Source organism: Carlito syrichta, unplaced genomic scaffold (assembly GCF_000164805.1).
Source record: "Carlito syrichta isolate Samal-C Ts95f unplaced genomic scaffold, Tarsius_syrichta-2.0.1 Scaffold315082, whole genome shotgun sequence".
Lineage (NCBI taxonomy): Eukaryota > Metazoa > Chordata > Mammalia > Primates > Tarsiidae > Carlito > Carlito syrichta.
The window spans coordinates 132,987-156,646 of record NW_007259178.1 but is presented as its reverse complement, the minus strand read 5'-3'; the positions used below and the strand labels follow the sequence as shown (position 1 = coordinate 156,646).

At 47.4% G+C, this 23,660-nt stretch overlaps 2 protein-coding genes across 9 annotated transcripts in view; one reads left to right on the top strand and one right to left on the bottom strand.

The window, feature by feature from the left end:
• ARHGAP44 (Rho GTPase activating protein 44) overlaps window positions 1–11,016 on the top strand; it is a 168,820-nt gene extending 157,804 nt beyond the window's left edge. For 2 of the 4 annotated variants that reach the window (XM_021706042.1, XM_008072286.2), the window contains 4 exons: window positions 771–940; window positions 4,337–4,714; window positions 6,639–6,690; window positions 9,422–11,016. In XM_021706042.1, the coding sequence (XP_021561717.1) occupies window positions 771–940; window positions 4,337–4,714; window positions 6,639–6,646 (556 nt within the window). In that variant the 3' untranslated portion in view covers window positions 6,647–6,690; window positions 9,422–11,016. The remainder of the gene's footprint in view (window positions 1–770; window positions 941–4,336; window positions 4,715–6,638; window positions 6,691–9,421) is intronic. The other 2 variants (XM_008072284.2, XM_008072285.2) reach the window with 2 other exon arrangements.
• Window positions 11,017–11,658: 642 nt separating this feature from the next.
• The window catches only part of ELAC2 (elaC ribonuclease Z 2), a 28,657-nt gene continuing 16,655 nt past the window's right edge, over window positions 11,659–23,660 (bottom strand). For 3 of the 5 annotated variants that reach the window (XM_008072281.1, XM_008072283.1, XM_021706041.1), the window contains 13 exons: window positions 23,391–23,486; window positions 21,959–22,097; window positions 21,792–21,877; window positions 19,914–20,032; window positions 18,028–18,124; window positions 16,171–16,309; window positions 15,239–15,277; window positions 15,000–15,109; window positions 14,277–14,376; window positions 14,080–14,200; window positions 13,736–13,814; window positions 12,980–13,124; window positions 11,659–12,313 (listed from right to left, as the gene is read on the bottom strand). In XM_008072281.1, coding sequence (XP_008070472.1) covers window positions 12,068–12,313; window positions 12,980–13,124; window positions 13,736–13,814; window positions 14,080–14,200; window positions 14,277–14,376; window positions 15,000–15,109; window positions 15,239–15,277; window positions 16,171–16,309; window positions 18,028–18,124; window positions 19,914–20,032; window positions 21,792–21,877; window positions 21,959–22,097; window positions 23,391–23,486 — 1,516 coding nt within the window. In that variant the 3' untranslated portion in view covers window positions 11,659–12,067. The remainder of the gene's footprint in view (window positions 12,314–12,979; window positions 13,125–13,735; window positions 13,815–14,079; window positions 14,201–14,276; window positions 14,377–14,999; window positions 15,110–15,238; window positions 15,278–16,170; window positions 16,310–18,027; window positions 18,125–19,913; window positions 20,033–21,791; window positions 21,878–21,958; window positions 22,098–23,390; window positions 23,487–23,660) is intronic. The other 2 variants (XM_021706039.1, XM_008072282.2) reach the window with 2 other exon arrangements.

The following is a 23,660-nucleotide window of genomic DNA, read 5'->3' as shown; positions in this document are numbered from 1 at the left end:
AGGCTGAGAAAGGGCCTAGAAGTAGGGATGAATCCTCTTTAGGACCTGGTGACCTTGAGTGTCCCTTCATTAATTTTATGGACTTCAGAAGCCGGACCCCTCCAGGTCATCGACTTGAACTCTTCTCTCAGCCTGGGACTGGGACTTGAACTGTCCTGCATTCAGGAGCACAGCCTGGATCGGTGTCAACCCTACCATCTGCTGAGAATGGTTCTTGAGCTTGAGGATAAGTCCCAGAATACCTTCCCATCTTGGGGGTGTGCTGGAGCCAGCTCTAGGCAAACAGCTGGAGAGCTGTGGCAACATGATCCTGTGTCATCAGCTCTTGTTGAGCACGCTGACCCTAAGGAACCCTCTTGGCTATGGTAGGCTGTGGCTATAGAAGGGAGAAGAACACTTCAGTGTTCCAGTTAAGAATGTTCTAGAATTCCCATGTTGATAACAGGATACAGTGGGGATGCTCAGGGGCCCTGCCCCCACACTGCTCTTGGTCTTTTTGAGGGGAGAGGACAGAAGCATGAAGAGGACCCTGGCAGTGAGTGCCAGGTACCACAGAAATGAGTGTGGAGCCCAGGCCACCAGAGCTCCAAGAAGGGACAGTTACCTCATGGGGCACCTTTGGTCGCTCTGGGAAGGGACTGAGACAGACCAGAGTGGGATAAACTTGACCAGGGACCAGAAGGACAGTTATAGGATAAACATCAGCAAGTTTGGTGCTGAAGCTGACTGAGTTCAGGGTTTCTCTTTTGTCTTGTGTGCTTGTGTTTCAGCATGTCTAAAAGCAAGGAACTTTCTCCAGGGTCTGGGCAGAAAGGAAGTCCAGGCTCCAGCCAGGGGACAGCCTGCACGGGGACACAGCCAGGGGCACAAGCAGGGGCGCAGCCGGGCACCAGCCCCAGCCAGCCTCCGGCAGACCAGAGTCCTCACACCCTCCGGAAAGGTATGTCACCACTTCCCTTCTTGTTGGTCTCAGGCCAAAGGTGGCTGTTCACATTCCCTGAAGATTTGTCCTTGATTCTCTTGGATATTGAGAAACCTGTGGTTTAGTGAACAATTTGTGGTCTGGGCATCAGAGCTTTGGAAGTTAAGCAACCCCAAGAAGGGTCATTTTGCTCTTATTTCTCAGTTTACTCATTTGAAAAGTAGATTAACTAGGGCCCACTAATTGTCCCATTGTATATAGGACAATACTTCCCAAACAAATGATTTTGCCAGTGCAGAAATCATTGTCCAGAATGACACATGTCATCCGTGGACCTACCAGACCCTACTTTTGCCATTTATACATCTATGTGGTTTTCTGCAAGAATCCCTGGCTCCCAATGCCAGCTTTGTACAGCTACCTACTCCTGGTTACTTATACAAGGTGACAGAGGAAGTCAGGGTATCTTTTAGGTGAGTCCTGACCTCTGATACCTCCTCTTTGGAAGGACTGAGAACTGCTGCTCTGACCCATAGCTGCCCAACCCAGAATTCTGCCACCAGAACATTGTAAAAGGCCCAATTATTCTCTCTTCAGATAATCACTCCCAAAAGCTAAAGATAGGTTCCATTTCTTATGGAGAGCTGTACTGAGTGTACTTATCCGAACCATTTTGTTTTGCCTTCACCTGTGTCATATCTTTTTGCAAAGTCTTTCACTTGTCTAAAATAGTATATCATTTAATGTGTTCTAAATTCAGACCATTCACACTACTGGAAGTAGCTTTACCTCCAAGATGTGTCAAGTAGGGCCAGGTTCAGCTCATCTTTGTGGCAGGTCCCTTTCTAGCCCTCCTAGTTTCAACAGTGCCAACTCCATTCTCCTCATCTGCCCTCACCTGGTCTCTTTAACCTCATTCAATTCTTATTCGTTTCCTTTTGCATTTTACAAATTCATCAAGCCCTACTCTGCAGAGCTCTGTGCCTTTCACAAAGGTAAACATGCAACAATAACACAAAGGTGGTGCCACTATGCTGAAGGTTGTTCAGGGTACAGACACTTGAGGGTAGCTTTTTTAGACTCAGGAGTTAGGGTATGTAGCTTAGAAGAAATGACATCTTGACGGTTGAAAAGGAGTTGGACCAAAGTGGTGATGACAGAATTTCAGCATTTTAGGCCTTTTCTCCAGTACCAGCAGCAGGTTCTCCTTGCAGTCTCAATGCTGTATTCTTTGGCACATCTTTGTTTACAAGTTCTGTAATCTTTCCCACAGTTCTACAAGGCAGGGATGATGGCTCAGCCATTGTCTGGTCCAGTGGGAGGGCCAGGGCTCCTGTTGCTGCCAGGCAACTTCCTAATGTCATGGACAGGTTGATCCTAATGTCACAGACAAGTGGACTTATGCAGGGAATGTAGCCTAGAATGGCTCAGGTCTCTTTTCCAAGTGATATCCAGTACTCAGAGCCATTTTTTGAAAGTTATAACGTTCTTCTCTACTCCTCATCATTTTCCACAAATGGCACATTTAGCTGTTGGATATTTTATGTTTTTGATACCTCAGTCTTTTGACAGTGTGCCTACAATTTAACACTGTGGTCTAGTCCTGTCATAGAAGGGTAAGTAAGTAAGTGTCATCACAGACAGGGTGATGTCACTGTGTCCTCTCACCCAGCTCCTTCACGAGAAGATGTGTGTAAGCATTGATGCCTAGGGTCTCTGCCTGCTTCCCACCCAGTAGAATATTCCTGCATCAGTCATCCCTGACCATGAGGCTGTCATGCTCTACAGTAGCAGCTCCTGGGAACACTTCCCCTGTACACAGGAAGTAGAGTTGAAAAGCGAACTTGGAAAATGAGGTGTTTTTATCATAAGTCATGATTATATGGTACTTTACATATATGATCCCATCTAATCATTACAACGACGCAGGAAAAAATATGACTATCCCCATTGTATAGGGTTGTAAATCACCCCAGTAGATACAGTGGGTCAGTGGCAAGGGTAGAAATTTAAACCCAACTTGGTAGAACTCTGAAGGGCATGTCCTTTTCTTGTTCACACCACTGGTTGAACGAGCCAAGGAAATACATGAGGTGTCCTTAAAATAAACTGTATTCCATAGAGGGAGTGGGGGTCAGTGATGGAAGTAGCAGAAGAATTTCTGATGCCTTCTTGAGGACTTACAAGATAATTTCTTCTAGAATCAGAGCCACCCACAACCAGTCCTCACTTAATTCTGACAGGTTGGTGATTACTTTCTCAAGATATTTGCCCACCAAGCATCTCCTCAGTGTTTGAATTTATTGTCTTTGCTAATTCATTTTCTTGTAAGATATAATGTATCTGTCATGCTTTAAAGTGAGTGGGTAAGTTTTTAAAAAGGAAGATGAAAATGAAACAAAGGCGATCAGGGCAATGATGTGCTTGGAAAAAATGTATTCAGGCCTATGGTGACTCGTGCCTGCAATCCCAGCACGGTAGAAGGCCAAGGCGAGAGGACTGCTTGAGCCTAGAAGTTCAAGACCAGCCTGGATAACATAGCAGGACCTCGTCTTTACAAAAAAAGAAAACCAGCAAAAAAATAAAAAAATTAGCTGGGCATGGTGGCTTGCCCTTGTAGTCCCAGCTACTTGGGAGGCTGAGGTAGAAGTCTCTACTGAGCCTAGGAGGTCGAGACTGCAGAGAGCTGTGATTATACCACTACTATACTCCAGCTTGGGTGACAGAGTGAGACCCTGTCCTAACCATTCGTACATGCTTACACCAAAGGGAACAATTCTTGAAAGGAAAAAAAAAACACCCAAGCAAAAAGCCTCTGAGGCAAGGATACAGGATAGAGGCAGGAAACTCAAAGTGATGGAGTTACGAGGTTTCTGTTGCTGGAGGACTTGGTCACATTTCACTATTATGGGAGCAAGAAGCTATCGTGCAGTTCAGCCAAAAGTCAGTTCTTATCCTGAGGATATGCCCCTGAGTCAGGGCTCCGCTGCTCACTGTGGCAAATTGAGCCCGGGTCATCTTCTGTTGGATCAGGCCTCATTGACTCACACTTCCTCAGAGTGCAGCACGGATACCTTTTACCACTGGGAACACGGCCCACTGCCTGTGGATGGGAAATTTGTTCTCGAGTTTGGCTGGGCGTGCGTGTGTAGCTCAGGGCAGAAATCCAAAAAAGAGGGGGAGACATTAGTTAACAGATGGCAAGATAGGAAAACTTGCAGTTCTAGGCTAATTTTTAAAAATTGTATTGGCAGCTCTGAGTGTGCAAGAGGCTGGGGGCAGGGAGGTGTGGGTGGGTGGTGAGGGGTAGGAGGTGGCGACAACTTTGAACAGCGAAGAGTGTGAACAGGCCATACAGATGGGCTTTACTTAACAACCTTGTGTTTTGTTGTTGTGTTGTGTTTTCTCTTTCAGTTTCAAAGAAGCTGGCACCAATTCCACCCAAGGTCCCCTTTGGCCAGCCGGGGGCTGTGGCTGACCAGTCCACGGGCCAGCCATCCCCAGTCAGCTTGTCCCCCACCCCACCGAGCACCCCATCGCCCTATGGACTCAGCTACCCTCAAGGGTACTCCTTGGCCTCAGGCCAGCTTTCCCCGGCTGCAGCTCCCCCACTGGCCTCTCCTTCTGTCTTTACAAGCACTTTGACCAAATCACGGCCCACTCCCAAGCCCCGACAGAGACCTACTCTGCCGCCTCCTCAGCCTCCCACAGTCAACCTCTCAGCCTCTAGTCCACAGTCCACGGAGCCCCCCATGCTAGACGGCATGTCCCCTGGGGAAAGCATGTCTACAGGTAACCAAGCCACGAGTTCCCTCACAGTTTTCTATGAACCTTAGCAAAATGTGCCTGGGGGAGGGATTGTTAGTGACCTTGCAAGGGAACAGATTCCTGTGTGCTGTGAGATGGCTGTGCTGACACCAGTGGTAACTTACAAGAGGTTTTCCTTAGAAGCCCACCGATGGAAAGCAGCCCTGGATTCAAGGTGCTCTGCAGGGGGGCTTCTTAGGGGAATCTCTCCTGGTCTCAGCCGGCCAGACCAGGGTTCTGTTTCTTAATTTGGGGGGTTGAAGACCTTGAGTCCTTTGGAGTGGGGCCTCAGGAGAGACTGGAAGCTGGTTATGATCACAAAACAGCATCAAAACTCAGGTGAGGTATTCTCTGGATAGAGCCCAAGCATCCTATACATACAAATGCTTATCTGGTGAATAAGGCTTATGAACCAAAGATTTTTTTTTCCTATTAGTAAAATAAGCCTTGCTAGAAAAATATGTTTCTAGCTATGTACTTAGAGAGGGGTCAATTTCAGAAAAGACACGTCTTCCCTGCCCAATTCCTTGAGGAGTTAATTGGACAAACCCACAACTACTTAATTTAATTTTGAATTAAATTTAGAAACAAAGATGGAGCTATCTTCCCCCAGAAAAACGTGTAAGCATGAAATCACACACACCACATTTAGGCAAAGCCATTCATTGGTTAGAAAAAACAAGGGACATGTTTGGATCTTCTCCCCAGACACTTTGACCACATGATATTGTAAAGTTCGGGGCATATTTGTGGTGGCTGCTGAGGTCATTCGAGCATTTTTCTTGTTCAGGGAGACAGGCAAAGGGTTGGACTGTGCCTTGGAATAGTGCCAGCCCATTTCACTGCACGGCAGAGAGCCCAAGCATATGTCTGTTTAGTGTTGTCCCAAGTAGCAGAAGGTGAGGCAGCTTGGGTTGGAAACACACACACACACATACACACACACACTGCACATACACCCATTCCAAAGAACAATGCTGTCCTAGGTCCTAGGGTGCTCTGGAACTTCTCGTGGACATTGCATTTTTTCTCCATATTCTCCTCCAAAAGAGTGATGTTTCCCCCCCCCCATTAGATGGCAGCAGCGAACCTTTGGGGTTCAGCTCTGATCTGCCCATGAAAAGGCTAGTCACATTTTCAAGTGTTTGCAGTGGGTCAGATTTCAATATTATGGGGAAGAGCCATGTGGTTATTTGGCTTCTTTCTTTTTGGATGTGATTAGTGTTGAGTGTACAGCTGCTGTCATCTACCCTGAGGTTTATTAAAAATCAAGGAAACTCCTCCCTGAAAAATGGCAGCGTGCACCACTCCCCTCTTCATAGTTCTTAGGGATGACGCGTATTTCCGGAAGGAGCCCACGATGGCAGGCACAGGCCTGCTGCTCTCGAAGGATATCAACACCTGCCAGAGGAGCTCACGGTCACAGGTCACCTGAGTCAGGTCTTGGGGAGTGCTCCTCCCAAGACATCATGTCAACCACCCACCCCAGCTAAGGGACACAAGGAAGTGTCCATGTAAGCAATAGAATGAGCAGAAGATCACTTGGGAAGCCGAAAAGAACAGACTGAGAAGAGATTGTTGGGGGACAGAAGTGAGAGGCAGGAGGGATAGAGGGACAGCAGCCTAGGGCCCTAGGAGAAATGGAATGACTCACTTTCCATCTCACAGGTTTAAGTCCTGGCCTCTAGAAGTAATCATGTCCCTCACCCCCTGCAGCACATTTCATTTTAATGTTCTTTTGGCAGCAAAGTGTTGTTTCGTCCCATACGTACAGGTCTCTGAGCAGTGTAGAATCCATAACAGTTTGGTGTGGCCCACCCGGGACTGTGATATTGGCATAGTTTTTTGTGATGTTCGTGTTTTGTCGTGTTGATTTCTTTCTCCGAATCCTATCATTGTGTTCTTGCAGCTGTGTGACATGAGTGACGCAGTTTTGGATACGTGTGAGGGGGATTTTCAGGGTAAGCTGGCCCCGGCCTCGCCCCTCTCCACCCCCCTAGCTAGCCAGGCCAGCTGCCCGCTCCTCCTCTCCACTCCTCTCTGCATGTGGCTCAGCCCATCCGCATGGCTGCTTTCCTCTTCAGCCTTCCCCCAGCCTCAGCAAGGATGAGTTGATCCGTGAGCTTATTTGGCTTTTTTTCTGTCTTTTCATTCGGAGGAGCTGGGGAGAAAGCCAGCCTTCTGACTTAGCACTCCTTTTCCCTACCTTCTCTTTCACTAGAGTTGCCTCATCGCAGCTCTTCCTCCTCTCCCCCTCAGGTGTAGAATGTGGCAGGGTCACAGAGCTGTTCTTCCTATGACGCATCTGCTGGAGCCTTGTGCCCAGAGCCCTGGGAGGCGTTCATCTGCATGCCTTTGTCAAGGAAGGAGACCTGAAGGAAGGCCAGGCCTGGTGCAGCCTAGCACAGGGCCCCGTGGACTGGACACCACTCTCTGCAGCTGTGAATTTACACCAGCAGATCTTCATTTCCAGACATAGAGTCTAACATCTGTCTTTCTCTAGGCTGAGACTGCTGGCAATTCCTAAAGAATCTATAGTATTAGAACTCATTCTGAGTGCCCCACTTTCCCCCATCCCAGGTGTATATGGCCAGCCAGATCCTTTCTGTCCAACTCAGTAAAATATTTGGGGAGCATTTATACCAGTATCTGCTTAGTCTCCTTCCTCCTCCTATAAAAAGTAGATGCTCACCGCCAGGCACAGTGGCTCACTCCTGTAATCTCAGCACTTTGGGGAGGCTAGTGGGGAGGTTCACTTGAGGCCAGGAATGCCAGACCAGCCTAGGCAACATAACAAGACCCCATCTCTAGAAAAAATTAAAAAGTTAGCCAGACGTGGTGGCTCACACCTTTAGTTCTGTCTGCTCAGGAAGCTGCAGCAAGATTGCTTGAGCCCAGGAGTTTGAGGCTGCAGTGAACTATGATCATGCCACTGCATTCCAGCCTAGGCGACAGAGCAGCCTAGGCGACTATCCCTTAAAAGAATAAAAATACAAAGACTAGATGCTCAAAACTAAAAGCAAGGGAATAAAAAAAAGAAGCCAGAAGGAATTTTGCTTTTGCCTCAGAAAGGAGTGGCCAGAGTAAACCAGGGGTCTTCCCCCATTTGGCCCATGGCCCTGGAGAGACTAGCAACAGGCATTTGGCACTCACAGACAGGTCTCCAAGCAGACACTTCCAGAGCTGCCTGGAAACTAGCAGCCACAGCCTCCCTTTTCCCAGGAATGCCAGTGGGGGCTTACACCTGACCCCTTGCTAAGTGACTCTTCTCTTTCAGGGGTCTCTTTTAGGAAGAGTGAGGATAGGTTATGAGCTCACATCAGATGTGTGTTCTAGGCACATCTAATCTCTTCAACCTGTATTTTCCCATTTGACATGAGGTGAAGACAGGGTAGGAAATTTATCCATGTTGACATTCCTACTGCCTGTCAGATTTGGGATTTTGAATCCAAGCAGTAGAGCTTGTGCCTCTTACCTGATGGCAAACACTGCACAGTGGAGAGGCCCCAGGCTGGCACAGCCTCACTGGTTGAGCTGAGCCTCAAACCGCTCACCACAAAACAAAACAAAAACTGTTTCTCTGTCAGGCAGCGAAGTGAAGACAGGCTGGATGTGAGGACTCTGGGGGTGGGATGAGGGAGGGGACTTTGTCCTGGAGCCTCCATGTTTGTATGATGTCTTTTAGGACAGTGTCCAAATGTGTGTCTGTATACTCAGTATGGTATTCCTGAGTCTGGACATTTGTTTTACCAAAAAACAAAAACAAAAACTTCCCCTCCAGATTGCTCTCCTGCTAGGTTCACTTTTCTGTTACCCAGAGTGCTGCTCCCAGCCTAGAAAGGCTAAGGAAGGGCCAGACACTAAGCAAGCCAAGGAGGCGGGGAGCAGCGGCTCTAGCACATCCCGTAGAAGTCAGCAAGCGCAAGGTCATGAGTGTCCCCCGCCAGGCCCGTTTCCAACGTGGTATGTGAAGTGGGCTTTGCATATGCTAAGCTGCTGGCTCTAAGGGCTTGTTGTCTTCGCTGACTCACAGATGTCCACAAACACTGACCCCTTACTTCAGGTATTCTTCCGATCATCTCGCCAGGTAGAATGACCTTTCAGTGCTCTGTTAAGGATGTAACAAGAGTTGGGGCTTTGCCTGCAGCCAGGGAACCAACAGTTTGCCCCAGCGACTCCCAGAGCCCTGAAGGAGACCCCGTGCCCCGCCTCCATCAGCCATCCAAAATGTAGCTGTTTCTCAGCGCGAGAGTGCTGACTCAGGGGTCCCCCGTTCATTCATGGGCTTGGACTTTGGAGGAGAAAGGGGCACTTTTCTGCTCTCACGCCCTGTCCCTGCAGATTCTAGGGAACAGTGCAGTCTGATGTAGATTCCCCCAAAAGCTGTCACTGAGACCTGCCCAGAGAGCATCCTTCTTGTCAAGAATCAAGTACCATGTGGCTTAGCGGGGGAGTGCAGTTGTGGTCTTGCTCTCTGAACCACTATGGCAGGATGCTTTAGTCCTGCGAGCTTATGAGGTAGAAGCAAAGCAGGCCCAACCACAGCCCAATCGTGCCACAAAATGCTTACACCAGCCTCCAAATGACCCATCCCTAGAATAACCACACCATCCCTGCTTCCTAAGGCTGACTGTATTTGCCTTCCATTAGCCAGAAGCCCCCTTTCAACCATCTTTCTCTGCCAACTTCCAGATCTTGTCCACTTTGATATCCCCTCGATCCACATAGAGCTGGGGTCGACACTCCGCCTGAGTCCCCTGGAGCGTGTGCGGCGACACTCAGTGACTGACAAGAGGGACTCGGAGGAGGAGTCTGAGAGCACCGCCCTCTGACATGGCACCCACTCATCCCGACATGCGTGTACATACATCCATGGGCCCCAGAACACGCCGCCAGGAGCAGCGTCTGTGAACTTGCCAAGTGTTCTCCGTTGGCTTTCCTGTCACTGCCAACATGAGGTTGGAGTTAAGCAGAAAATTGTGATCTCCGGTCCGTGTGGCAGTGCTGGTAGAGATTTTTGTTCCTTTCAGGTGGTGACTTCAGCCTTTTGTTTGACCTTTGCCTTTTGACTTTGTGCCTATTTTAATTCACTTCCAGCCTCCATGCCAAGCAACACCCACTTCTCTACCCAAGACTTCCAGAAATGTCCTTTGCAGGGTGAGGGTGGTGTGAAAGAGGGTGGAGTTGCCTGGTTAGACCTGAGGGCTGCTACCTTTCCTCAGACAGCTAATGTCAGGTCCTGCAATATAGCTTAATTAAGGCTACAGAAAAGCAACAGGACAGCAGGAATCATTTCACATACAAGTGGACTAGGTCTGGGCTTCTAGCAGTCCTGGGGCACTGCCCTTTGCCAGCCACTGGGGGGAGGGCTTGCCACTGTAAAACCTTTTAGGCTGCCCTTAATCAGGGGGCTTCAAGGTAAATGGCTTAAAAGTTATTTCATGCCCTAATAGTTTTTTTTCCCCATTGTGTGACTGAAAGCTCCTGTTACTCCCTATCATTTTATACTTCTTTGAATCTTAAGAGACCTTGTGGTGTACGCAGGATGCAAAGGTAGCCCCCATGACCTCTTTCCCCCCAAAACATTAACTATTGGAGAGTAATTTTATCCCTCCAGGCACCTGGAGGCACCCAGCTCACTAGTATGTGGGGTCCTGGAGCCTGTCTCTTCTTTCTGGAGGTTACAGCTGAATAGCAATAATTCTGTTACCCAAAGCATGTAGAGGAAAGTGAAACCAGCCACGGAGAAACATGCCCATATGCTCGGCCTGCAGTGTGGCCTGCTTTGCTCACCAGCGTCAACTGCTCATCCCTTCTCATGAAGTCCCATCCAGTCATGGGGACGAGGGCTGGGAGGGCACCAGGGAGCCTCCTCACACTTGAGGACTAAAGGAGTGAGAAAGATTTGGGCCATGCATGCAAAGTCAAAGTTTAAAATTTTATCCTTTTAAAATAGATATAATATACCTATACATGATATAATATTTGTATATATGAAATCTATATTTGTTTAATTTGAGCCATTCAGTCTAAACCAATGTACAGGTGTACAATGAAAAATTTAAATGCTTAGTTATTTTTCCCAACACAGTGTAAAGTCACCCTTCTCTGAGAGTGGGATTTTCAGACTTTTGATGTTACAGCTTTGCTCACTTCTTGGCAAGGGCAGTTCAATCCTCAATTTGTAATGGAGTCCGGGTGCGGGAGGGGGGTTGAAAGTTATCTTTAAATACATGTAAAAATTGTTGTCAAAAGTAATGTTATTAAAATAGATTTATTATCCCTGAGCTTGGCAAATGCTCTTGTTTCAATAATAAACCTGTGAGACATGGTTATCAATCTCACACGCCTACATCAGGATGGAGCCTGAAGGTCACCCTGGCCACTAGGGAGGCCAAGTCCTTCGTCTGCCTGTGTCTCTCATCACATTCTCCTGGATAGGGAGAACACACAATAAATAATAGATTCAACTTTGAAAATTCTCTGGATTTTCCAGGCATTAACCTGTGTATGTAACTCTCACAGGGAAGGCAAGGGAACCAGCCCAATGTGACATTTCTCAAAACTTCCAAGGGCAGTGATCTTCATTCTCCTTATGGGGCAAGAGAAAGCAAATTTATTGTCTACATTTTACCCAGAACAACAGGTAGATCTGTGTTTCTCTGACCCATCGCACAGCCTGGCAAGCTCCCACTAACAGTGAGTGACACCACACCACTGCTAGGAACCAGCATGGCTTGCCATCTGTCACAAGACTCACAAGGATGCCTCCCCAAGAACGAGCTCCAAAGATCCACACTGTGATAGGAACTGGCTTCCAGAGCATACCAGGTGCTTGGGACCTGTGCTGTTGCAGCATGGAGAGCCCTCTTCCAACGCAGCATGCAGAAGGCTCTGCACTGAAGCAGCAACAGGATGAAACGCAAAACTCAGGACTCCACACTCAATCTTTATTGTGGCCATTTCTTTGGAAATACTATTCCTTGCGCCTTGGACACTCAGACCCAGGATTCCCTGTCAGCCATCTCTGGCGTGCAGAGGGAATCACTTTGCTGGAGTAGGCAAGGGGTGCTGGCCTCTGATTTCTTTAACACCACCTTTCAATGGAATTACAGTTACCTCTGCTTTCTTCCATTTAGCAGCTTCCTCTTCCATAGATGTACCAGGCACCAATCACAGGGGGTCCAGAAGCCCACACCATGGCACAACTCCACACCACCTATCCCAAGTTGTCTCCTGGTTGGTTGGTACTTTCTAGCTTCCAACAGCAAGGACAGCAGCCAGGGGTGCTGTGCACAGGGTGAAGATGCAGAGCCTTCAGAGTTTACTCACAGACCTTCACTGTGCTCTGACCTTCTTGTTCTGTGGGCTCTGTGGGCTCCGCGGCTGCTCTGTGTGGGCCCGTTTCTGCTGGGGCTCCCTATCCTGCGGGCTGCCTGCTGGCTCCCTGGACAGGAGGGCTGCCCGCACCAGCCGCAGCTCCCGCTTCTCCCTACGCTCCTCCATCTCCTCAATGTCGCCAGCAAATAGGGCTTTCAGTGGAGTAGTCAGCTTGGGCACTGTTGGAAAGTCCCCAAAGCAGAGCTAGAAGGCAAGATGGAGGACAAGGACACACCTCAGAGGGGCAGCAGTGGGGGACGGGAGCTAGGAGTGACAGTTGTGTCTCATATAGTAGCACCAACTCCCTTACAGACTCTCAAGCCAACCAATAACAGCTTAAAAGGGGAAAAAAAATTCCAGACGGAGGCAGGGAGCCTGTTAAAGAAAGGGGCAGAAATTCCCACCTGGCTAAGGGCAGCAAAACCAAATAGGCCTCAAGAAAGAGTAGAGAAGGCAGTCCAGATCCTCTTAAAATCAAGCTGCTGAAAAACAAGGCCTGACTCCTGCCCTGCCCTTTCATTCTGGAAGGCCAGAGGGGCAGGCCTGGCTTTTCCATTCACGAGAGGTAAGCATCCATCTCACAGGTCTATGTGGAGGCTAAAATGATGTGACTGTGAGTGGTCCAGGCTTAGAAAACTTTCTTGGAAATTTCCAGTGACCTGAAACAGGTGTCTGGATGGCCTCTGAAAGAGGTGGGTCTCATCACCAAACTCGGTGTGGTTATTAGCTTGTTAGTAATGGGTAGATATCCTATTACCTGGGTTGCCCCGAGCCAGAAAAGAGTCTCCAGTGGACTGTCCTGTACACTGCATGGAGTTCCCTTCTCTGCCCTATCCCCGGAACCCCACACTGCCCACATGACATACAAACCTTCATGTGGTCAAAGGCAATTCCAACTTTGTTGTTGAAGTCAGGGCTGAAGAGGGGAATCTTGGCATATCGCTGGCTGAAATGGTTCAACATGATGAACTCCGCGTTCATCCGCATCCCCACACTGATAGCTTGGGAGGTTGTGCTGCATATGAAGGACATAGCAGAGATCAAAACTGAGCCAAGGCAGAGAGCTGGCATAGACCTGGCCCTCAACTACACAGGGCACCCAGGGAGGCTGTTGGATGTCCTTAACAGGCACCATTTAGCCAAAATAATATCTCCTTAGGGCAGATTCTTCACATACTCTCCCAAAGAATGAAGCCTACCTTCTCTGCCCTGTTTGTTGGCAGGACCACCTGTCTGCGAGGGCACCTGAGCAAAAGCACGGGGCCTATTTGGGGATAATGTACTGCTTTGTTGAAGTAATAGCCTAAGATTCATTCCCCAGCCTCTGCTTTCCTCTAGCAACTCCCTGCGTAGCTTATAGTTTATTATCGTGTTTCTAATTATTTCAAAAAACTACTACCTCACCCTAGAACCCTGCCTAGAGAACTCTGCAAAAATAAAGATGGGGGGCCCATGGGAGCACTACTGCGGGCTCAGGAAGCCCCCATAGCCCTTGGTAGGAAGACAGGAAGCCTTGCATCAGTGGAGGGCATGGTCTTTTCCACTGGGACAGATGCAAGGCTGTTCCAAGTTTCACTTGGAGGGAAGGAAAGGTCATGGGTGACAAGACCGACTGGCCTTTGCTACCTGTGTGTCTTTTCCCTTGCTTCCTCTTCTAAACCATCTTCCAGAGTGGCTTCATGTATCAGGAGGGTGGCATCCTTCCCTGGAGAAGAATCATGGGCATCAGGAAGGCGTCCTGGGTAAGAGCACCGCATGGCCCTGGGACACATGACTGTTTCCTGGCCCCAACCTCAGCTCCCCTGGCACTGTCACTTGTCTGTACATTAGGATGACAATCAAGAGACTGTCAGAGTGGGGACCTGAGTCTGCTGCCTCTGCTGATGTTTTCCTGCAAGTTCATCTACATTCACCTCCAGTTATAATATCCCAGAGCAACCTCAGTGCAGCTCACTTCTTCCTCTACTCACCCATCTGGACCAGCGCCTCGCATGGCATGGTGTCACCTGAATAAACCACTTTCCAGCCGGATGTGTGCACCAGCGCACAGCCAAAGGCATGCTTGCAGTGCCGCACAAGGCAAGTCTGGAACTGGAAAGACAGGGCTGGAGGTCTGCAGTTCTGCAGCCCATTTCACCCCCTCAATGCCTGCGGCTGGACCCCTTACCTCTTCCAGATTACACGTTTCCAGTAATGAACTGATGAACTTTTCAACCGTGGGACTGGAGACCTCAGCCCCTTTCTGAAGGCACTTGGCAGGAATCATACTGGGAGAAGATAAAACAGTTACCATGATGATTTACATTTACAAAACAAACAAAATACTGAACACCTGGAATCAAAGTTCAAGTCTTTGGCTGGAGAGCCCCAAAATCATTCTTACAAAGAAACATGATTTAAATCAGTCACTAAGGTGGGCAAATAGCTGTCAAAAAGTCAAATCAACCCCCAGGCCACTGTAAGAAACCTGACAGGTGAATGCTCTCCTCAACTCAGGTAACACAGGTCAGGGGCCAATCCAGGTAGATAGGACTACTTCCCCTTCAGGTGAGGATGGGTCAACTCCCAGCCATCTATCCACCACCTGGTGTGGGCTGTCTCTGTACTAGCCACTGTTAGGGTGCTTGGTCCTGGAACTGTCTCACGGAGAAATGCTTACAGAAGTCTAGAAAGCAACTCAGAACTGAAATGAGGGCTGAGAAGAAATCCTTTAAAGAAACACCTAATCATTTCTGCCCTTGAATCAAAGCACTTCTCCCCTGCTTCTGCCACCTGGGACAAAGTCAAAGGCTGCCAGGAGATTTCAACTGCCCCAACATCAGCCTTGAGCTTTTCAAGGAGGCAGTGGGAAGCAACAGCTTGGAAGGTTGGGCTGCCCTGGATTCCTCACCTGATGTGATGCAAAACCTCCTGGCACTGGTTGTGATACTGCTGGAGCCAGGCCTTCAGCTGGGTTGGGGCAACCACCAGCAACGGGCAAAATGGCTTTCCCAAAGACACCTGAAACAGTAAAATCCAAGTGCCCAGTCAACAAGAGAACATCTCAAAAAGGGTTTGGAATGGTAAGAGGCATGGCTGATCACATGTAAACCACTAAAACTCAAACAGTCACTCTAGTGCTACACTTACCAAAGCTTGTTCTCGCTGCAGCAAGATATTTAACAAGCCCTGGGAAGGAAACAAGACAGAGAGATTAGCCAGGTCCCAACGCAACTTTCTACCCCAGTGTAGGACTCTGGATTCCTCTTCTTGTACAAAGTCACCAGCCCTCTGTCAACCACCAGCCCTCTAACACTGCTATAATAGGGATGGAGTGCATGCTGACCATGACCCTGAAATGTCACAAGCAGAAAGCAATGCAACCCATGATAGAAAGAGACGGCAATGGCCCAGGACCCAGGCACCTCTAAAAGACCAAAGTGAAGGTCTCAGCCATGCCTCCCACGTCTGGCCAAAGATTGTGCTGAGCCAGCTGTGTGAGAAGGCAAGATTCAAGGAAAGCTGGGGTGGTCGAGCCCACATGGTGGCTCATGCCTGTGATCCCAACACATTGGGAAGTTAAGGCCAGAGGATCAATTGAGGCCAGCAGTTTGAGACCACCCTAGGCAACACAGCAAGACCCTGTGTCTACAAAAAATTTAAAACTGAGCCAGGTGTAGTGGTGTGCACCTATAGTCCCAGCTACTTGAGAGGTTGAGCCCAGGAATTTGAGGCTGCAGTAAGCTATTATGCCACTGCATTCCAGCCTGAGTGACAGAATGAGTCAGTCTGACTCTGTTGCCCATTTCAAAAGACAAAAAACAAACAAACAAACAAAAAACAGAAGGCTGGGTAAACTCCAAACCCATCCTGCTGCAGGAAATAAACAGAAAGACATTTTCTGAGCAGAAAGGAGGAATGTGCTGGGGTTTTGTGAAAGACCATTTCCTAGCAAGAGATGAGTAAAAAAAAAGCTCTAGGCAAGTTTGGGAACAGGAGGAAAGGACAGCAGCTGACATGTCCACTAAATGCAGCAGCACCTCCCTCCAGGATCAAGCTCTGTGGTTCAGCCCAACACTCACCGTGTGGTGATCTGCATGCAGGTGGGACACAAACACAGCGGCGAGGGTACCCAGGACCCTGTCCACCTGATCTCCATAATGACGGCAAAGCTGCCCAAATGTGCCCTCGCCACAGTCCAGGAGCAGAGACTTGTCAGGGCTACAGAAGAAAGACGAGAGATTCGCCATCATAAAAAAGGCTGGAGACGGGGCTGGAGACGGTTTGGAGGGCGATGTTTGCTTTAGAGAAGAACAGAAGCAACTGTGGAAATGTCTATGTATTCCATTACTTCTTATGTGTTTTCTTTGAGGAGCTTATATAAAAGTCAATTGAGTTAACCATAAATTTAATTTCAGATCTGTCTATCCTCTTTTTATTCAAGAGTTATCCATGGGAACTGAAATTGTTTAAAGTATACAGACAAAAATGCTGAATATCCAAAAAAAAAAAAAAATTATGTGAAATGGAGGGTAAAAACATCTACTCCTAACAATGATTCTCTCATTATATAGATTGAATGTGACAACACTATGTAGAGAATACCAAAGAGACACATTGTGTACACACAAGATTGTTTTGGGTCTGGCTGCTGTTAGATTCTCCCCTCTTTCAAGCAGTTGGGGTTTTCTCAGCTCATGTCCTCAAAGCCATCTGGTGCAGGACAGGCTGCATGTTAGTTATTGCAGATTCCTGGGATCCACTCAGGGCTTCTGACTCAGCCAGTCACAGGCAGGGCTCTGGGAACTTGGATTCTGACAAGCTCCTCGGGCTATTTTGATGGGTCCGTTCCAGAAGCTCTGTTCTGAAGTGGAGAGAGCGGTATCTCCTTCTGACCTTCTTTCTCTGGGAGAAGCATGAAGACGTGGAGGGCTGTACCCGTTTTGTGGAGAGAAGCCTCAGTATTGAGACATTACCTTCCGGGGAGAATGTGTGAGAGGCAGGCTGGCCACAGCAGGTTCAAGGGCCACTCTAAGGGTATTGGGATCAGCAGCCAGAGAACCCCTTCTTTTCTAAGCCTCCAGGAGAGGCCAGCTTGCCCAGAGAGCTCCATTGCACCACCTCAGTCATAGGGAGACAAGCCCTAGACATGTATTATTTCTGCTGTCAGGGTGCAGCTCCTCAATGCTGGATACATTTAATACATTATTTGGATGTTTATCACATACCACTAGTATCCAAGATTGGGGGGGGAACAAAGCTAAATTTAAAATCTAAGCTGGTACTTCACTGTCTTATTTCCTTCACATACCTATCTCAATGTGTGCTCATTTCTCAATGCCTCTAATTCATTCACTTCTGCAGATAAGTAACCCCGGTAAACCCAAGAGAATTAACTAAAAAACATGTCAAGAGGAATTCAGTAAAGGGGCTGAACACAGAACAATGTACAAAACCCAAAGGCTTTTTAATACACGCACATTGACTAGCTAAAGGGACTGTACAATGTAGCAATTAAGACATCAGCTCAAATTTTAGACCTGCTACTTACCAGCTATAGAAGCTAGAGCAAGTAATGTCTGAGAGCTTCATTTTACCAGTCAATAAAATGAGTAGGTTATTCATTACTTCATCAGAATATGAAAATTAAGTGAGAGAATTACTTAGGAAGGTGACAGCACACAGTAGTATCAGTTATTTTTATTAAAAGACATAAGGGGATGAATATTGGTGATCTCCAGCAGTAAAAGGTAGTCATTGAGGCTATAAAATCTAAGCAAGCCTACTACTCCTCTCCAGACCACTCTAGCCAAGACAACAAGTTTACAGGGCTTTATGCCTCTAGATTTCCAAATTAGTTGGTTGGGTGAAGCAGGACTTTTGCTAAAAAATAAGCATGCTCCTCGATGGAAAGATGTTTTCTGAGAAAGCAGTAATACCTTATGTTGACAAGTGTGGAGCTGACGTTTCGAATCTTCATTGGGATGGCAGACCCTGTTCCAAGGAAGATGATTTCAGGATACTGACTTCTTTTATCTGTAGAAAAACACATGTAAAATAGTCAATTTCTTTGGGTCAAAAGTAAGCCAGCATTCAGCCATGAGAAAATGCTATGGTTTGGATGTGGTCTGTCCCCATGCTGAAATTTGATCCCCAATGTGGCAGTGCTAGTGATGTGGCCTAGTGGGAGGCTTTTGGTTTGTGGGAGCAGATCCCTCGTGAGTGGCTTGGTACTGTTCTCACAGCAGTGGGTACTCATTCCAGAGAGAATGGATTAGTTCCTTTGAGGTTGGGCTGCTATAAAGCTAGGGCACTGTTCAGGTTTTCCTCTCTTCACAAGTGTCTGCTTTCCTTTTGACCTTCTCAACCCTATGATGAGGCAGCAAGAAAACCTTTCTCAAAAGTCAGGGCTGTGATCTTGAACTGCTCAGCTGGCAGAAACATGAACTATTAAACAAACTTCTGTTCTATACAAATTACCCAGTCTCAGGTATGCTTTTAAAGCAACAAGGAATGAACTTAGACAGATGGGTAAGCAATACAGCTAAGTCCAGCTTCCCAGAAGAGGTGCTCGTAGGCCCTGGCAACCACTCCATGCAAAGGACTTCCTCCAGTGAGACCTGTAGGCTGTCTGTGAGCCAGCAGGTGTCGGGGAGGGACAGCAAATAAACTCTACAGTCCTTTCTCTAATTATTTTAGAATTTAAAAAAAAAGTGGGGGGATTTCTTTATGCTATGAATTGTCTTTTACTTCAAGGAAGTGGTGGCTACTCGCATCTACCTCTTACTACCAGATCATGCCCTTCAGGTGCATCCTCACCACTCCACTGGGTAGGAAACACCCCACTTTACAGGGGAGGAAACGGTCTCCAAGGGCCAGGTCTCCACAGAGATAGTAAGAGGCAGAGTCAGAATTCAAATCTGATGATTGATGATGAGAGCTGATGATTCAGAAGCCTGTGCTTCTTGGCCTCATCCAGCCCAATAGGCCCCATGTGCACATTTGCAAGCATCTCTGGATCTAAACGGATCTTTAACATATGCATAGAAAACCAAAACATATGCATAATAAACAGAGAAGAAAGTAATTCCCAGGAAGTAAGTCCTCCCAAAATACGACAGGAATGCTATTACCAAAAGAGGTGAAGATTTATGGCTTGCCTGATGCTGACTTCCACAGAGATGCAAGTCTGTGAAAGATCCTGGGGCTAGGTTAAAACCCCTAACCTGCCCTCTATGCCAATGTTCCTTCTGTCACTAGTTGAAAATAAGGGGAAGCATGGGATAGGCAGTAGTGGGAAACTGAAGGTTACCTTCATAATGAACATTTGTGTATCTAACCCTGAATTGTACCCTACATCTTTAAAATTAAAAAAAAAAAGAAAGAAAAGAAAACTAGAAAAACCAATGGCAAAAGTAGGGGTCATAAAGTTCCCTAACTACTCTTCCTGATGGGGCAGCGAAAGATCCAACAAAGTGACTTGGCCAAGACATTTTGTGGATACATATTACCAAAGTCAAGACTAGACCACAAGTCAGCCAAGTCTCTGTTCAAAGCTCTTTCCACAGGATCTCACACGTGTTCCCCAAACTGTTCTACTCAGAGTAGAACTACTTAACAGTGGGCGGGATGGGGCACAGGCATTAGGATTCTTAAGTTCCCCAACTCCGTTACTCCATAGCTGTAATTCTATTGTGAAAAGCCCTGGATTAAATTTTAAAATCAGGTTAGAATGTGCCCTGCTGACACTCAACTCGATGCTATGAAAACACCTGCAGGGGGCAGAGCCCAAGAAAGAAAGGCTGCCCAGTGGTCTTCTACTCACCTGCTGTGGCTGGGCCATCCTGGACACTCTTCCTATACTCCTGCACGCTCTCCTGGAAGTTGGGAAGCTCCAGGGCCTCAGCTACAAATTCATCAGGATTGCAAGTAACAATGGCATCCCTGCAGGGAGAGAAGCATCTCAGGTGACTGACAGGGGTGTGTGGTCTCTGCAAATACCAGTTTGGATATCCAGAATAAATGCAAGGGGGCAATCTGCAGGAAGCTCTTTCAAATCAATACTGAAGGCTAAGTAACTAAGACCCAGGGATTTCAGTTCTACTGCCCTTTGGAATTCTTCTCCGCTAAGAAGGAAGGGGTATGTCAGAGGGAGTTCTGAATAGCTTTTCCTCAGAACATCCCTCAGCCTCAGCACCTGACCATGGGCACTGCTATTGCTTGGGACAGGATAATTCTTTGTGGTGGGGGCTGTCTTGTGCAACATTCCTGACCATTACCCATTAACCGCCCCCCACCCCAGGTTGTGAAAATGAAAAATATCTCCAGACACTGCCAAATGGTCCCAGCTGAGAAGCCCAGCCCTAAAACAGAGACTCTCAAATGACTGTATACACAGCTAATCTCATGAGAACCTTGTCAAAATGCAGACCTGGTGAAATGCAGATTCAGTGAAATGCAGAACCAGTAAAATGCATATTCGGTAGGTCTGGCGTGGATCCTGAGATCCTGCATGTCTAGCAAACCCCCAGAGAACGCTGATATTGCTGGTCCTGACCACATTGAGTTACAGCATCTTGGACAGGCAGCTCTTCAACCTGGCTGAGCACTGAAATCACCTGAGAGCTTATGAAATGAGTCCCAAACCTAACTCAAGATTCTAACTCAGTAGGTCTAGGGCAGGCCCCAATAATTTTATTTTTCACAAGCACAAGATAAATCGAATATTGGCTAGGTTTGCTAACTGCTTTATGTAACAGCCTGTGCAGATGCTGACAAAGGGACAGCAGGCTCCTCAGCCCCAAGGTGTCTGTGGGCCTGAGTCATGCTACCAAATAGTCTCCTAAGAAGCCCTAACTGCTGAACCACAGCAGCACACAGCACCCAGCAATAATCCAGAACATTTTTCTAATATGAAAACTATGAAGTGGACAGGAAACTTAAAATTATTCAAGGTTCAGATATTAAAAATTAAAATAAAGATGTGGGATAGTAAGATTTTCCACTTTCCTGGGTATGGGTAGAGGCTTTCTAGATCACAATTTATACTTACCAAGTGCCTTAAGAGGAGTCACGCTTTGATTTAGTAATCCCACATTAAGGAATTACCTTAAAGGAACAGAGTTCCATTCAAAAATTTATATACAAGACATTTGTTTCAGCAAAACACCAAAAAATTCAACATACAAATAAGTAAACATTGCTATCTTGAGTACCAATAAAAATCTTATTACTGAAGACTTATTTGATGACACAGAAAAAACTAAGAATGTCAGGCCATGAACCCACATATTCTTTAAAAAAAAAATATGTATATCCCTATATATACAAACTAAAAAACACAAAATGTCAGCAATCATAACTTCTGGGTGACAGGAATATGGGTGACTTTTTTCATCATGCATTTCTTACTTTCTATATTGCAAAACAAATGAGCCCTCTTATCACCATGGAAAACAATTTTAGAAAAGGATAACCACTGGCCCCACTCCTCCCACCAGCACCCCAGTCACAGGCGGCTTAATAAACTCACGCTGGCACACAGCCAAGGCCATTCATTTACACATTGTCTGTGGCTCTTTAGTACAACACAGAGCTGAGTAGTTGCAACAGAGATGATATGGCCCCAAAAGCTTACCAGAACTTACAGAAAAGCTTACCAACCCCTGACCTAGATAACTCCACAACTCAGAATGGCACAGACCTCTGCCACTCCCTCTTGGGACGGAGCTGATATTTGAGGAGGCATTCACCACGAACTGTGGGCACACTGAGGGTGAGGCCTTCCTCCTGGAAGAGACAAAAACACTCCATGGAGGGGAAGAAAAGGGGACACAGTCAGGCCTCCAAGGGACCATCCTGGCACAGTACCTTACAGGGGAAACTGGTGAGTAGGGGAAAGATATCCGCATGGATGAGGTTGAGCTGTGTTTGAATCTTGTGACTGCGAAGGTTGTGAACTGAGGTACAACTCTCATTCAGGATTAAGTGCTGGGTGTCAGGTCCAAACCTAAGATGAATAAGACCATTATGTTTAGAACATCCACGAGGGAGCAATTACATGTAAGAAGCAGCACTGGAGATTAGCGGCAATAAGGCAGATGGAAATGTTCAAAGAGTTAAGTGACTTGCCCCAAATACTGTTACTAAGTGGCCACACATAATCCTACTCCTGCGTCTCTAATGCCAGTGTTCTCTCCTTTCCTCGGCTACCTTTCACGTGTGCTATCAAGAGTGGTGGAGGCCGGGCGTGGTGGCTCAAGCCTGTAATCCCAGCACTCTAGAAGGCCGAGATGAGGGGTCTGCCTGAGCCAACGGGTCCAATAAATAAAAAATTAGCCGAGAGTGGTAGCGCATGCCTGTAGTTCCAGCTACTTGGAAGGCTGAGGCAGAAGGAATGCCTGAGTCCAACAAGTTGACACTGGGGTTGACCGTGAGCGTGCCACTGCACTCCAGTCTGGGCGACTGAGTGAGACTCCAACTAAAAAAAAAAACAATGGTAGAATAAAACAGAAAAACTAAGATTTTGGGGGCCTACAGGTAGGGACTTGGGTAAACAATGGGGTACAGAGTGTAAGAGGAAATTAAATAATATATATTGGGACCCAAATCTGGAAAGAACAGGTGAGACAGCTGGGAAGCAAGAGGCTGCAGGAGTAGAGAGACAGAGTGAAGAGGGCTATGTTGGGAATGCAGGGGGCGATGCCAAAAAGTAACACAAAGTCACTGCACCCCGAGTTCAGCTCAGACTCTTACACCAGATGCTGGCCTTAGCCAACAATGCCATGAGGAAAAGGTAGAGCACTCTCTCCCTTCAGTTACTAAGCTGTGGTATAAACTCAAGTTACCTCACAGGGTTGTGGGGTACAGTAAACCAGAGAAAATGAAGTGAAATGCAGAATATTTAACATATTGACTGACATGAAATGGGCATTCAGTAAGTGGAAGCTATTATTTTATATATGCAAGTTTCCTCTTTAGAATTCACATGTGGAATCATCAACCAAATGCAGTACTTGTTCGGACACGGAGAGTGAGTGTGTGGCAGGTAAAAAATGATGTGAAATCAAATCCCTAGTACAAGTGGGACATGTGGAGACACTGCGCCACCTAGCGGTGGGTTTTCTTCACACACATGCTACAAACCAGTGCTTCCAGAATTCAGGGAAGGCAGGAATCCCAGTGGAAGTTTAGGTAGACACAGAGGGAAGGTAGCACTTGAAAGATCAAGAGGGGAGGAGAGGGGGAATCGCACCACCACCCAGAAGAGTTGCCCTGAGTGCCACTGGACCGGGGTCCATACCTCTCCATCCACTGCTGGTACCTGCTGTCCACAAGCACTGATTCTGGAGCCATGTGAACCACCAGGGCCACAGGGGCATCAGCCTTTCCTTGGTACCTGGACAGAAAGAAGAGCGGGGTTTTATTTTATCAACTGATAAAAACTCAGGACATGTACAGACAGGGACCGTGCCAACAGGGAGAGATGCCACTCTGCCCTCTGCAGGCACCACAGTGGACTTACAGCTTCCAGGTCTAGGCTATGCCCTCCCCTGGGCTGCCCCCAGTATTG